At 54.1% G+C, this 15536-nt stretch overlaps 1 protein-coding gene and 1 pseudogene across 1 annotated transcript; both read left to right on the top strand.

The window, feature by feature from the left end:
• The first annotated feature begins 74 nt into the window (after positions 1 to 74).
• On the top strand, positions 75 to 4321 carry LOC114019682 (annotated as a pseudogene).
• Positions 4322 to 9060: 4739 nt separating this feature from the next.
• Positions 9061 to 12491, top strand: LOC102935655 (perforin-1). The gene is made up of 2 exons (XM_037898650.1): positions 9061 to 9593; positions 11378 to 12491. The coding sequence occupies exons 1-2, from the start codon at positions 9061 to 9063 to the stop codon at positions 12489 to 12491; spliced, it is 1647 nt and encodes a 548-aa protein (XP_037754578.1).
• The last annotated feature ends 3045 nt before the right edge of the window (positions 12492 to 15536 follow it).

Below are 15536 nucleotides of genomic sequence, written 5' to 3'. Positions count from 1 at the left end.
AATGTTTTATTGGTGGTTTCTGTGTTTATGGTGAAATCAGCATTTACCACTTAACATCAAATCCTTCCAAGCCTATGGCTAACCTAACCAACTTACAAATGGCAAGGTGAGTGATCTTAGCCAAGGGCTGGTGTTGCAGGGCAAGTGTGCCTCATCCTCTCTTGGGGTGGGTTGGGGGTAATTATTTCCCCACAGATGAGTCTATACAATCACCCCTTCTCTTGGGATAGCTTGGCCCAGGGGTAAAAGTCAATATGGCGACACTCTCTCAGGGTTGTGTGGCCCAATGGACAAAGTCAGTGTGACTGTCCTCTCCCTCAGGGTTGTGTGGCCTAATGGCCGGAGTCAGTATGGCTACCCTATTCAGCCAGGCCGTATGGCTCAGTGGCCAGAGACAGTGTGACCGCCCGGTTCAGCCGGGCTGTGTGGCCCAATAACCAGGGTCAATATAACTGCCCTCTTCAGTAGGGCTGTGAGGCCTAGTGACCGGTCAGGGGCGTGGGCCGCCCCTAGGGTTGGGTGGCAGCTGGGTATGGGGACCCGGGCTCTCCCTGCTCCACTAGGTCCCAGCTCAGGACCCTGACAGTGACAAATATGCTTGCCTCTGGGTCAGCGGGGAATCTGCCTGAAACACGCTGACACCTCTCGGCACAATGACTAGCCCCCCTTAGATACTTTCTACCCTGTCCCTGGGGCAGGGCTCCAGGGTGTCTGGGCTCCTCGGTCTGTGCGGCTCTCAGCAGCTCTGTCACTCCTTGGGCATCCTCCTGGATCTCGGCATCTCTGGTTTCTGCCACCTGGGGCTTCAGCAGCTCCCGGGCTGGAGCTCACGGAGTGCACCCTCCATCTTCAGTGGTCAGCCCTGAATGAGCCAAGCTGCTCCCTTTTATACCTAGTCACCACCCGGAACATGCCCAGCAAGGCCGAGGGGGCGTGGCCTCCTCGGCCCAAAGAATAGAGTTAACCCTTGCAGTACCAGTGCGGGGCAAGCAGGAGGCACTGGGGAGGAGCGGAGGGGGCAGAAAGAGGCGGGGGAGGAATGGGACAAGAAGGGGCAAGACGGGGATGGGAAGAGCTGGGGGCGGGGGCTGGGGCCGAGCAGAGGTCAAGCACCCCCTGGGAACTCAGAAAGTTGGGGTGTCTGTTTCCAGCCACCAGAGGTCAGCTTAAAGTTGAAAGAATGAAGAGCTCAGAAAGCTTCTACAAGGAAATAATTTAATAATATTTAAATAGGAATTATAGCTTTTATGACCTCATGCTTGAATCTTGGTAATACAGTGGCATGCTTGTTTGTCTTTGATAAGACAATCTTGCTGATCTCTTTATCTTTTGATGAAAAAGGTTTGTAGATTTACAATTGCCCACGGATACCTTCGACACCTTGCAATTAAAGCCTTCTGTCACACATTTGCTACAAAGCATCAATCCCAAGGACACATGTATCTCTCTCAAATCATAGCATATAAGGAAATAGTACAGAAGATTAAAGGACATACACATTATCATGTAAACATTTTTATAGCCAATAGTGTTATCTCCTCTCACATCTGAGGCCTATTGCCGTGACAGAAGACAGAATTCCTCCTAGGAAATACCTTAGCTAGCTGAAATCTTTCACATGATGAAATCAGCAATAGGTCGCATGCCTGTAAGTTATTATATTCTCCAAAGATTGTGTATAATAAGAATTATGAGTACCTCTTCAATTCCGTAAAGGCGCAGGCAGGTTTGTTGTGGCTTCACGTTATCAGAATAAATTATGCAGTCTGCACAGGTAACATGCTTTTAATCATGGCCTCTGCAATCTAGCAGACAAAGGTCTCAGAAGATCTGATGGCTGGAAATTGAAGCTAGCCCAATTCAGACAGGAAGTAAGGACACAATCTTTAACAGAGAGTGTGATTAACCACTGGAGCAATTTACCAAGGGCCGTAGTGGATTCTCCTTCATGGACAATTTGTAAATCTGGAGTGGTTTTTATTTTTTTCCTTAGAAGACCTGCTCTAGTTTGAACAGGAATTAATTCAGGGCAGGTCTCTGGCCTGTGTTATCCAGGAGGTCAGACTAGATGACCAGAATCGTCCCTTCTGTACTTAGAGTCTGTGGATTTATAACACTGAGCTCTACCCCTACAAGTTGCCAATGTCCAACGGTACGTCACATAGTGGTCATTTCTCTCTCCCAGGTTCTGGGTTACCCATAATCCTCCGCTCACCACCCATTTCACCCAGGCCTTGAGGGACCTCCCGGAGGATTACACCCGCAGCTCGCGCCTCGAGTACCGTCAGCTGATCAACACCTACGGCACCCACTGTGTGTCCCAGCTGCAGCTGGGGGGCCGGGTGCAGGACGTGACGGCTGTGAGGGTCTGTGAGGCAGCGCTGGACTGGGTGACAGCTGACGAGGTCAAGGACTGTCTGAGCCTGGAGGCCCCTGTCAGCATCGGGGCCGGGAAGGGCAGGGCCCAGGCGGCCTTCAGCCAGTGTGAGGAGCAGAAGAAGAAGCAGAACTTCAAGCAGAGCTTCCACAAGACCTACAGCGAGCACCACACTGAGGTGTCAGACAGGCACAGCCACTCTGACCTGATGTTCTCTGAGGGGCAGAACGGCAAGGTCTGGAGAGCCTCAAAGCCAGCCATGGCCTGGTGTCCTACTCACTGTGCCCCATCCACACCTTGCTGGGGCAGGACAACCCCAAGCAGGAAGCACTGAGGTGGGCGGTGAGCGAGTATGTCACTGAGAGGGCCCTGTGGAGGCCTGACTAACCTAATTGCCTTCTGTGACTAGATAACTGCCTCTGTGGATGAGGGGAAAGCAGTGGACTTGTTATTCCTTGACTTGAGAAAAGCTATTGATACGGTCTCCCACAGTATTCTTGCCAGCAAGTTAAAGACGTATAGGCTGGATGAATGGACTATAAGGTTGATAGACAGCTGGCTAGATCGTCAGGCTCAATGAGTAGGGATCAACGGCTCCATGTCTAGTTGGCAGCCGGTATCAAGTGGAGTGCCCCAAGGGTCAGTCGTGGGGCTGGTTTTGTTCAATATTTTCATTAATGATCTGGTGGAAGGCGTGGATTGCACCCTCAGCAAGTTTGCAGATGACACTAAACTGGGAGGAGTGGTAGATACGCTGGAAGGTAGGGATAGGATACAGAGGGACCCAGACAAACTAGAGGATTGGGCCAAAAGAAATCTGATGAGGTTCAACAAGGACAAGTGCAGAGTCCTGCACTTAGGATGGAGGAATCCCATGCACCACTACAGACTAGGGACCGAGTGGCTCGGCAGCAGTTCTGCAGAAAAGGACCTAGGGGTTACAGTGGACGAGAAGCTGGATATGAGTCAACAGTGTGCCCTTGTTGCCAAGAAGGCTAACGGCATTTTGAGCTGTATAAGTAGAAGCATTGCCAGCAGATCAAGGAACATGATCATTCCCCTCTATTCGACATTGGTAAGGCCTCATCTGGAGTACTGTGTCCAGTTTTGGGCCCCACACTACAAGAAGGATGTGGAAAAATTGGAAAACATCCAGCGGAGGGCAACAAAAATGATTAGGGGGCTGGAGCACATGACTTATGAAGAGAAGCTGAGGGAACTGGGATTATTTAGTCTGCAGAAGAGAAGAATGGGGGGGGGGGATTTGATAGCTGCTTTCAACTACCTGAAGGGGGGTTCCAAAGAGGATGGATCTAGGCTGTTGTCAGTGGTACTAGACGACAGAACAAGGAGTAATGGTCTCAAGTTGCAGTGGGGGAGGTTTAGGTTGGATATTAGGAAAAGCTTTTTCACTAGGAGGGTGGTGAAGCACTGGAATGCGTTACCTAGGGAGGTGGTGGAATCTGGTTCCTTAGAGGTTTCTAAGGTCAGGCTTGACAAAGCCCTGGCTTGGATGATTTAGTTGGAGGTTGGTCCTGCTTTGAGCAGGGGGTTGGACTAAATACCTCCTGAGGTCCCTTCCAACCCTGATCTTCTATGATTCTATGAATTGCACCCACTGCTGCCCCCCGGGGACCCAGTGCAGCGCCCACGACTTCTACTGCTGTGTCTGCCCCGGGGACGGCTCCATCAACACCATGCGCTGCTCATGGGGGCAGGGCCAGGGGAAGCTGGCGGTGACGGTGGAGTGGGCCAGCAGCCTGTGGGGCGACTGCTCCAGCCCCACTGATGCCTACATCAAAGGTCTCCTTCCAGGGCCAGGAGCCTCAGAAGGAAACCGTGTGGAACGCCAACAACCCAGCTTGGGGCATTCGCCCAGGCCTGGGGCCCCTATGGGTGGGGGAGACCAGCCAGCTCCGCCTCCAGGTCTGGGACGTGCAATGAACTGCTGCGCTCCGGGGAGGGTCGGCACCAGGTCTGGCACCACCCTCCCCCACAGCACCTCATTACCCCGGCACCTCACGCCCACCATCCTCCCTCGTCAAACCAACCCCTCCCCCTGCAGGCCCAGTGTTCCTCAAGGCCCCATTGTCTCAGTCGGGAAGTGGCGGGTGAAAAAGCCTCACCCCAGCTGCCCAGCCGGCTGCCAGATGCTGGGTCTGGCAGGGCGGCAGCTGGCAGATGAGGGGGGACGAAGGCAGCTCTGGGCTGCGCTCAGCCTCTGAGCAGTGAATGTGGACAGAGCCCTGCTCTTTGCTGGACCCACTGGATTCAGGTAATCTAGGGGCAGGAGAGCTAGGTGGGCTGAAAGTCCCTGCAGGGAGAAGCTGGCTGGGACGAGGGATGGGGAGCAGGGGTTGGGGTCCCAGGGAATGTACCCCACTACTAAGGACCTTGCTACCCAGGGCTCCTTGTTAACCATCCTCTCCCCAAAGTTTACCGCCCACTGCTCTCCTCTACACCCCACAGCAGTGCTGTGTGGCCATTCCCAGCTGCCCCATCCCAGAGGTGGCTGCATCTCAGCATCAGGCGAGCCATCCCTGGGCAACGTCTCTGTCCAACTGTTACCCAGCTGTTACCCAGCTGCCCAACCCCAGAGGTGGCTGCATCTCAATGCCAGGTGAGCCATCCCCGGGCGGCATCACTGAGCAGCTACTTCACAGCTGTCTCACCCCAGAGGTGGCTGCATCTCAGTGCTAGGTGAGCCGTCACGACATTATAAGCAGACCTGGTTGCACTGCCTGTTATTAAGGTTGCCCAAAGCGTCACGTTACAAGACCCTGTTTCCAGTTGCCTGGAACTTTGGCAAACTTTCCCCAAAAGACTGGAATAAATGGGGACAAGGAGGCTGGAGAGATTGGGGCAGGAGAGAAATGGCGAATGAGAGTTGGAGAGGGAAGGCTGGGGCTGGCTGGGCAGCGAGACTGGGACTGGGAGCTGGGGAGGAGACTGGGACTGACCGGCTAAAGGCCCTCTGCATTGCTACACGCTCATAACACAGCTCTGCACTAAGACAATGACCATTGTCCAATCTCATGCTTCAGCTGGTCACCTGCAGGGGTCAGGGAGGAATCCCCCCCCCCTTCCGCCCCCCATCCGTGCACAATTGACCAGAAGTATCTGGGTCCCCTCCTCCACCAATTCCTCTGAAGCATCAGAGATCAGCCACAGCTGGAGAATAGACACTGGCTGGGCCCGTGCTCTGAGCTGGACCAGAAAATCCCCATTCTGGCTGCCCGGATGGTAGGGCAGGGTTGCCGGATATGGGGCTGGGAAGGAATTTACCCCTGTCCCCGCCTCACTCAGACTGACAGGGACCATGGGAGCTTTTCTCCTCCCTCTGCAGCTGGCACCTGTTGGGATCATCGGGGCATATCTCACCTCATTCCCTGCCATGGCAAGGGCCCCGGGGATGGGTGGCACCTGGGTCCTGTTCCCTGCTCCTGGGGAAGGAGAGAGGCAGAGGTTCTCCAGTGCTCCCCCTGACACCCCATAATGCCCAGCTGCCCTCACCCTGCTCCACGTGTCTACAGTCCATCATGGCACCAATCTCTCAGATCTTCTGGCCTCCACTCTGTGAAAGTGCAAAGGAAGCTGGGAGTGTGGCTGCGGGGGGAGGCTGGGACTGCGGGGAAGGGGAAAGGGGACCCCATAGGGTCAGTGGAGGAGGGAGAGAGGCAGGGGTACCCCCTCTGCAGGCACTCCCCATGGCACCCTATAATCCCCAGCCGCCCTCACCCCGCGGCCTCTCCACACATCTACAGCCCATCATGGCACCCACCCCCTGAACCTCTCACAGCACCCAAAATGCTCCCCGCCCCCGGCCCAGTGATCCTCAATGGCCCATTGTCTCGATGGGGGAGTGGCAGGTGACAGCTGCCCAGCTGGCTCCCTCGAATGTTGATCTAGAGGGCGGCACCTTGCTGGTTAAATTGGGGCTGAGACAGGGGGGCGAAGGCAGATCTGGGCAGCTCGGCCTCTAGCCGGTGAACGAGTGCTGGATCCCGAGACAGGAGCCCTGCGCTTCACTGGACCCACCAGAGACGGTATTCTAGGGGGCAGGGCAACTTGGGGGGTGGGCTGAGAGGGGCAGATCCAGGCTGGGGTGACAGGCACTGGGGAGAGGGGTGGGGAGCTGGGGCTGGCATGATGGGAAATTTAGGGGGGGCAGCACCATACCCCACTGACGATCACTGTGCTATTCAGGGCTCCCTGGCTAACCTGCTTCTCCCCTGCACTGCCCTTGTCTGTGCCCTCCAATGCTGGTAGGCAGCTCTCCCCAGCTGCCCCACCCCAGAGGCAGCTGCATCGCAGGGCCGAGTAAGCCCCCCCTGTGCAGCTTTGCTGAGTGGCCGTTACCAAACTGCCCCACCCCAGAGGCGGCTGCATCTCAGCACCGGGCAAGCCGTTGTTGTGTGCCGTCGCTGTCTGTCTGTTCCCCTAGCTGTCCTGTCCCAGAGGTGGCTGCATCGCATCACCAGGCAAGCCAGCTGCATGCAGCATAGCTATGCAACTGTTACCCACCTGCCCCACCCCAGAGGCAGCTGCATCCTCGCTCCGGGTGAGCCATTTTGGCACTGAAGTCTACGCTGGTAGCCTAGCCTGTTATTAACATTAACCCATGCTTCCCATCATATGACACTCTTTTCAGTTGAGTATTGGACCAGCTTCTGTGGGCGAGAGAGACAAGCTGTCGGGCTGCACCGAGCTTTTCTTCCTGAGACACGAAGAGCCCTGCAGAGCTGAAGGCTGGTCTCTCTCCCCAGCAGAGACTGGTCCAATAAAAGATATTCCCTCCCCCGCCTTGTCTTGCTAATATGCTTTTGTTTATTGTGCTAGCATTAGAAGCCTAAAGTGAGATCAAGGCCCCCCTTGTGCCGGGTGTTGCACAGATCCCGACCAAGACCAGGGACCCCCCTTGTGTCAGGCGCTGCACAGACTCCGACTAACCCTCCCTCCACCCCCCGTGCCAGGTCCCAACCGAGATCAGGGTCCCATCGTGCCAGGTGAAGCACAGACCCTGACCAATATCAGGACCCCCCTTGTGCTGGGCACTGAACAGACCCCACTGACTGAGATCGGGACCCCACCGGGATGGGTGACGCCCAGACACACAGGGAGAGACAGTCCCTGTCCTGAAGAGCCGATGCTCTAACCTGACAAAGGCAGGATCATTCTCCCCATTTTACTGATGGCGAAACTGAGGCCCAGAGAGATTCAGAGGCTTGTCCAACATCACTCTTGTCTGTGTCAGAGCCAAGAATAGAACCCAGGAGTCCTGCCTCCATTTCCACTGCTTAAGGACAAGTCTAACATTTCTATAAGCTCTCTTCTGCATTCTCAGTAGCAAGTCAGAACAGCCAGCTACCTGCCTGGAAAGAAATTGTCATTATTTACTATTTGTATTATGGATGCACCTGGGAACCCCGGTGATGGACCAGGAACCCACTGCACTAAATATGCATTGAAAATACTGTCCTGAAATCTCCGCATAACCCGTGGAACTCATTGACACAGGATAGGACTAAGGCCAAGAGTTTATCAGGATTCTATACAGGACCTTTCCCTGGAGAATGGGAGATCCAGAATTATGATCAGTATCTGTAGTATCTGGCTGATGAATCTTGCCCATATGCTCAGGGTTTAGCTGATCGCCATATTTGGGGTCGGGAAGGAATTTTCCTCCAGGGCAGATTGGAAGGCCCTGGAGGTTTTTCGCCTTCCTCTGTAGCATGGGGCACGGATCACTTGCTGGAGGATTCTCTGCTCCTTGAGGTCTTTAAACTACAATTTGAGGACTTCAATAGCACAGATATAGGTGTGAGGTTTTTTTGTGGGAGTGGTGGGTGAAATTCTGTGGCCTGCATTGTGCAGGAGGTCAGACTAGATGATCATAATGGTCCCTTCTGACCTAAATATCTATGAATCTATGAATCTATGATGCTAAAGGTTTTAAATATGTGTGTTTAATGGGATATAAATCTGATGCTTCACGATCTGAACCCACCTCTGATCAATGAGGGGCAGGGCCAATTGGCTTCTGTTAGACATGGCACACTGGGCTAGAAGCAGCTCTGATTGGGCTAAAGAAACCCTAGAATATGACCCTCAATCGGTGGCTAAATGTAACCAAATCCGCCACTCGGCATGTCCACTAGGGGGCCCCAGCAGTTTCTGTGGTGAGGCCAGTGATGCCCAGTGTGGTCCCAGCGCTCGCTGGCCTCGCTACCAACCAGCTGGGGACTAATGTCTAGCAAGCCCTGGATTTTGTGTGGGAACGCACCGCCCCCTACTGGCCAGACCCAGACAGAACAGCAGCACACTGAATGTAATTGCAACTTACAGGGTATGTGCAACAATCTCCTCCCCCTAGTGGCGAGTGACAGCTACAACGACGGCAAGGGAAAGGGGTGGGGTTATGCAAATTAACAAATGCATGTTCAGACATGCAAATCGGTCACTGTGTCATTTGCATAAAGCCACCAGGTTCCAGGTGTGATATAAGATATGGTTGACAGAGCCAATGGCAATTGGATGCCTCTGGCTCGCCATATAACCAGGTTAACCCATGGAACTACCTGCTACTGAATTATGATTCATGCAGGATCTCTTTTCTGTCTCTCCCTGTAGGGGTTTTGGAGACTGACGCTGACTCCTGCGCCAGGGACCGCATCATACCAGCCATGCCCAAACCTAGTGCCTGCACCCTCCTCCTCCTCCTCTTCCTCCTCCCCGTGGTCTCCCCCGAATGCCAGACAGGCACGGCGGCTGCATGCATGAATGCAACCTTCGTGCCCGGGCACAGCCTAGTGGGGGAGGGGATTGACGTGACCACACTGGGCCGGACGGGGGCCCACGTGCTGGACACCAGCCAGTGGCGTGGCCCGAATGGCACCTGCACCCTGTGCCGGAACCCGCTGCAGGGAGGCCAGTGGCAGAGGCTGCCGCTGGCCGCGGTGGACTGGAGGGTCCGCGTCTCGTGCCAACGAAAGCTCAGCAGCTCGGTGCAGCAGTCGGCCATGGGCATGATGGAGTCCGCGGCGTCCGTGGTGCAGAACGACTGGAAGGTGGGGCTGAAAGTGCCCGTGGTGCCCAAGGTTAATGTCCAGGTGGGGCTGGCAGGCTCACGTTCCAAACTGGCCGAATTCGTCACGCAGAAGTCGCGGAAGGACAAATACACCTTTGTGAGCCATGAGGTTTCCTGCCCATATTACAGGTAAGCAGCAGCCCGGACACCTCCCAGCATGGGGATGGCTCATCTGGCACTGAATGCAGCTGGCTCTGGGGACGGGCAAATGAGTAACACGTGCACAGTGATGTCACACCAGCGTGGCTCAGCCAGTGCTGAGATGCAGCCACCTCTTGGGTGGGGCAGCTGGGAAACAGCTGCACAGTGGTACCACTCAGCCATCCAGGGCCTTTCCCTTGTAGGGGGCTGTCTCGTTCTGGGGTGCGATCCAGGCCAGTGAGGGATTGTGTCACTGCCTGACCTGTAGCCCTAAATGCTTCAAGAGGCTCTGCCTCTCTGAGTCCCTTCTCTGGACGCCCCACGAGCCAGCAGTGAGTATCTGTGCGTGAATCAGCTCTGATCCCAGCAGCCTGCATGTTACCCCCCAGCCACACGCTGGTCGATGACCCCAACATGCTTCCCATCCCAAGTGTCCCCCAAACCGTGTGCTTTGCAATCTCCATCCCTCTTGTGGCCCATTCGGAGAGTATTAAGGTTCCTTTGTTCCTTTAAAGATACAACACTCAGCAGCTTGCCGGGCTAACTGGAGTTCACATGCACTTTACGTCAAACACAGCACAGGGTGGGGTTAGCAAGTTTCTGAAGTAAGGGAGAGAGGAGGGTGAGTGAGGTCAAGCACAAGGGATAAGGACAAGAGTGATTACAAGCAAAGTGAAAAGCGCTTTCTGGTGGCTAAGATGTAACAAAACAAGGCACAACCTTTGTGCAAGGCAGTTTCCTTATCAATCTACCTTCCAGCGAGATGGTTGACCACCCCTCTGGTCGAGATCTCCCACCGAGTCCATTGTGTTTGGGTCCTTTCTCTTCTTAAGTGAAAGATCATTTGGGGTCCTCAGCCCTTCCCTTGATAGTCCAGTGAACCTTTGCAATGGATTCTCCTTACGGTCACCCCGCCTTTGTAAAGTCCACCCAAGCTGTGAGGAAGGTGACGTGGAGTCAGCTGGCCAAGGAAAGTCCTTACTGGTTTCTTCCCCTGCTTGGGGTTGCTAAAATGCAAATCGATCTGTTTCCTGTACTCTCCTCCCCCTGCCGACTTAATGGTCCTGTTGACCCTCATTTGCAGTCCCCTTGTCTCTTACTGCGCCTTGGAGATGCCTTCCAGGGACAGAACCACAGTTTTTTGTTGAGGGTGGAGTACCTATCGCCCTGCCTGGCAGGCGCACTCTGATAACAGAATTTCCCACCCGTATGCATGTTTGGGTGTGTCTTCCATAGAGACGCCTCACACTGATAGCAATGAGCAGCGTGGCATTAGCTTGCTGTCGATAGCTTACGTGGCCCCTTTTAGATTCAGGTGATGACATGAGTGAGGTGGGGTACACTGAACTGGTCAGGCCAGCTGAGACTCACTACCAGATACCAGGGAGCCCTTGTCCTCTGGCATTGGGGTGCTGTTAGGGTCACACCTGAGCCACAGGGGTGCTGGCTGAGATCCGGCCCCAGGGCAAGGGACTGGCTGGCTCAAAGGGGTTGGGAATAGGACACAGCTTTTCCCCTCTGTGGGGCCCAGGTCTGATCTGGCCCCAGGGTGGGGGGGACTGGCAGTTCCAGGGGTTGGGGGAATGGGACAAGGTCTTTTGCCCTCTAGGGGCACCAGCTGTGATCTGGTCACAGGTTTGGAAGCCGTGCTGTGCTGGGTGGAGGAATGGGACAGGGGCCTTTCTCCTCTAGGGTCGCAGCTCTGATCTGGGCCGGGCTGGCTATTGGGGATTTTCTAACTCTCTCATAAATTCCTTGGATCCCTGGGGCAGGTTCGGGATCAGCGGAAAACCTCCACTCACTGGTCATTTTGTCCTGGCGGTGAAGAACCTTCCTAGCCTGTACAACAAGGCCTCCCAGCTGGAGTACCATCATCTGATTCACACCTACGGCACCCACTATGTGACCCAGGCGTCGCTGGGAGGCCGGGTGCGGGACGTGACTGCGGTGCAGGTCTGCCAGGCGGCACTGGATGGGCTGACTGTCAATGAGATTAAGGACTGTCTGAGCATGGAGGTGGCCGTGAATACCGGGGTGGGCTCAGACCAGTCCATCTTCAACAACTGCAAGGAGAATAAGAGAGTGAAATTCCAACAGAGCTTCCACAAGACGTACCGGGAGCGCTATGCGGAGGAAGAAGGAGGGCAAAACACCGACGACCTGTTCTTCTCCAAGAATTACGTTGGGGTCTTCTCAGACTGGGTAAAAACCTTGAAGTCCCTCCCTGGCCTGCTCACCTACTCCTTGAGGCCGATCCACACCTTGTTGGGGCAGGACGACCCCAAGCGGGAGGCGCTGGGGCAGGCAGTGAGCGAGTACATCCGTGAGAGGGCCCTGCGCGTGGATTGCACCAAGAGCTGCCCAGCGGGGACCCGGTGTAGCGTCCTCGACCCCTGCTCCTGCGTCTGCCCCGGGAACAGCTCCACCAACACCATGTGCTGTTCACGGGAGCGGGGCCTGGCAAGACTGACGGTGACTGTGGAGTGGGCCAGTGATCTGCGGGGTGACACTCTCACAGCTACGGATGCCTACGTCAAGATCTTCTTTGACAGGAGAGAGAGCCGGACTGTCACCATCTGGAACCGAAAAAGCCCTGTCTGGAACAGTCACATGGACTTTGGCTCTGTCCGTGTCACTGACGCCAGCCAGCTCCGTGTCGAGGTCTGGGACGAAGACAATGGCTGGGATGATGACCTGCTCGGGGCCTGCAACATCCCACTGAAGTCTGGGGGGCCCCATCACAGGGAGTGCTACCTGAAACGCGGCCACCTCAGGTTCCACTACAGTTTGCCCTGTGGGCCCAACCTTCGGGGCCAGAGATGTTCTGAGTATGTTCCCCAGCCCCCCCAGCACAGCATAGCCAAAGGGAAGGGGCCCTTCTGGTGAGCGCCCTGGGTAGGGAATTGGAGAGGGGCACGGGTGTGTGTTGGAGAACTGTGCTCCCTGTCCCGCAAAGCATTTCCTAGCTTCTGCTCCGCTGACGCTACTGGGCTTCATGCTGTTACTCCTGCTCGGTAATTGGTGTCTCCTAAGTCCATAACAGCCTCCCCACTTCCATGGACCGGTCACCCTCCCAGATCCCTCTGGAAAAATATCCCACCACTAACTGCCTAGTCCTGATCCATCGAACCAGTGTATCCATTGACTGTCTCCAACCAACCAACCAATGTCTGTATCCAGTGCATCCAAGCTATCCATCCATCTGTGCAACCAATATATCTATTCAATACATCATGGACTCTCTCCAACCCATTAGCCAACAAACCAACCAGCGTCTCTATCCAGTGCATCCAATGTGTCCATCAAACCAATTAACCAAGGAATGTATCAAGTTCATCCAAGCTATCCATCTAATCAACTAATGTATCCACTACATGCAGCATCTCTATCCAGCCAGTCAATCCACCCACCATTGTATCCAGAGCTTCCAACATATCCAAGCAACCAATGTATGTATCCGGTGCCTCTAATGTTTCCATGCAACCAATATATCCAGTGCATTCAAACTATCCAAATAACTAACCTACCCATGTCTATATCCACTATATCCTATGTATATATTCAGTGTGTCCAACCAACCAAAGCATCCCATCCTTCCCTTTATCCATCCAATGTGTATATCCAGTACATCCAACCAACCAACAAACCAACCAATGTATGCAGTACATCAAACCTATCTCTCCAACCATCCAACTAATGAATGTATGCAGTGCATCCAAGCTCTCTCTCCAACCAACCAATGTATGTGTCCAGTACAATTACCCGAGCAAAAAATATCAGGTAGTGCATTTATCCAATCAGTAACCAAACAATGTATCCAGAGCTTCCAACATATCTGTGAAACCAACCAATGTCCAGTAATCCAACGTTTTCATCCATCAATCCATCCATGAATTAACCAGTATCTGTACCTAGAGCAACCAAACACCCTAACAACATATCCACCAATCCATCGAACCAACCAATATGTGTCACCAGTGCAACCAACCAGCCAATCAATGTATGAAGTACATCCAACCAACCAACCCACCAGACAACCAATGTGTGCAGACAGTGCAACCAACCCACCACCCAATGTATCTATCCATCCAAGAGATCATCAGGAACAAAGATCAGCCCCTGTGCTATTGTGGCTTCAGTGATTAACCCTCTGCAGAAACCTGAAGATACTCCAGGGATCGACACAGTTCTAAACACCCAGCGGATAGGCTGGGCTCCCGGGGGAAGGATTCATTAGGGGGCTGTTCCCTAACCGTTGTTTCTGTTGCTTTCCAGAATTACCCAGCAGCTCTTGTGTTAATTATTTCACCATGAATGCATGCACCCCACACACCATCCAGCTGGATGTTCCCTGCGCATATGATCAGCAGTGATGCTGATATATCACTTGCCATTGGTAAGATTCACAGTTAACACCCATAACACGGCTGATACTCTGAAACCAGTTAACGCTCAGGAGAACATTCCACTGGGCTATTGATTCTGGCTGTCAGCAGACTCAGGGATATGGCACTGCATTAGGGTCACATTGAAAAAGGCAAATTCCCCCTTACTCTGGGATTAAAGTGTCTTCCTGGCTCATGCCTACCTACATTTGCTGAGAGCCTAGATTGATAGCTCCATGATGTAGTTAACTGGTGAATGATGATTGTTAACTCTGAACCCTACTGACTGCAAGTTAAATATCTTCAGCTTGGAAAAGTGTCATGCAGCTTTGCAGCTCCACCACAAAATGATTTGCTTCTGGGAGGCTTCCAGATCTCTGGCTGTTTGCAAATGTATCTCCCTGCCTCAATAAACATTTGTGAAAGGAAGTTTGTAAACAGGAATCCGTGTCATTCTTCTAACCCCACTAGGAGGGAACAAGATGGAGCAAATTGGAAATGAGCAGGTGCAATATACTGGGTACACTAGGGGGAGTAATGGGCTGGAGGGGAGTAAGACATGACAAGACAGGGAAGTTAGACATCTGGGTGACTTTGCTGCAATGGGGAATCCAGTGTAATGTGGCTAATGCCAGTCAAAGGGAAGCGTTTCTGTCAGGGGCAGAGTGGGGTGGATAGGAAAGGGAGCCAAGGAGATGGGCAGTTTTATTATGGGGTATTAATAGCACACAGGTGATATTTACAGGTGAGTAATACTTCCAAGGGATCCCGGAGGGGATAGGAGGCCTTTCCCATCTACAGGACCCTATACAGCAGGGGTTCCCAAACTGTGGGCCATGCCCTAATGGTGGGCCATGACATAGTCCTGGGTGTTCCGCCATGGGCGGTGCTGGAGGGGGGATGGGAGGATGTTGCCCCCACAAACTGTGTACATTGTTGGAGTGGTAGCCTGCGATGGCCCCTTCCCAGGGCCAGAGGAGCCCAGCACCCCCCGCGGGTGGCAGAGGCTGAAGCCGAGCTGCCGTGCGGTGGGTGGAGGGTGAGGAGAAGGGGCCAGTCCCTAAAATGGTGGCTCCCAGAGTGGCTGGAGAAGGCTTGAGGGTTTGCAGCTGCTCCCACTCTGAACCACCGCACCCCACGATCAATGGCTGTTGGAACCCTTGGAGTACCAGCCCCACAGCCCCTCCTCAGGGACCAGGGCTCAGCAGTGGGTGATCAAGGTAATGGCCAGGCCCAGCCTAAGCACCTGCCTCTGCCCAACATGGGCGGCCCCCAAGCACTTCCCTCATTCCTGGGCAGGGGGTGCCTGAGAAGCGCGCCAAGGTGCTGGGTGGGTGACTGTGACAGGGCTGCCAGGTGACACCTGCTAAGGCGAGGGGCTGTGAATGCCCCTCGGTTTCCCTCTCCCTGACAGACTTGTGTTAATAGTGGGCTTGCAGTGCCTATTGCAGCTGCACAGGTGGGCCTCATGGAACAAAGTTTGTCAACTCCTGATCTAGACCCCACTCCTCTCCCAGAGCTGAGGATAGAATCCAGGAGTCCTGAC

This window comes from Chelonia mydas, chromosome 6, assembly GCF_015237465.2.
Source record: "Chelonia mydas isolate rCheMyd1 chromosome 6, rCheMyd1.pri.v2, whole genome shotgun sequence".
In the NCBI taxonomy this organism is placed as follows: domain Eukaryota; kingdom Metazoa; phylum Chordata; order Testudines; family Cheloniidae; genus Chelonia; species Chelonia mydas.
Note: the sequence above shows the minus strand (reverse complement) of the source record. Positions and strands in the feature narration are given on the sequence as shown.

Coding starts and splice junctions, on each gene's coding strand:
- LOC102935655 (XM_037898650.1), top strand. CDS start 9,061: ATGCCCAAACCTAGTGCCTGCACCCTCCTCCTCCTCCTCTTCCTCCTC. Junction 9,594..11,377: donor GTTTCCTGCCCATATTACAG/GTAAGCAGCAGC, acceptor TCCCTGGGGCAG/GTTCGGGATCAGCGGAAAAC.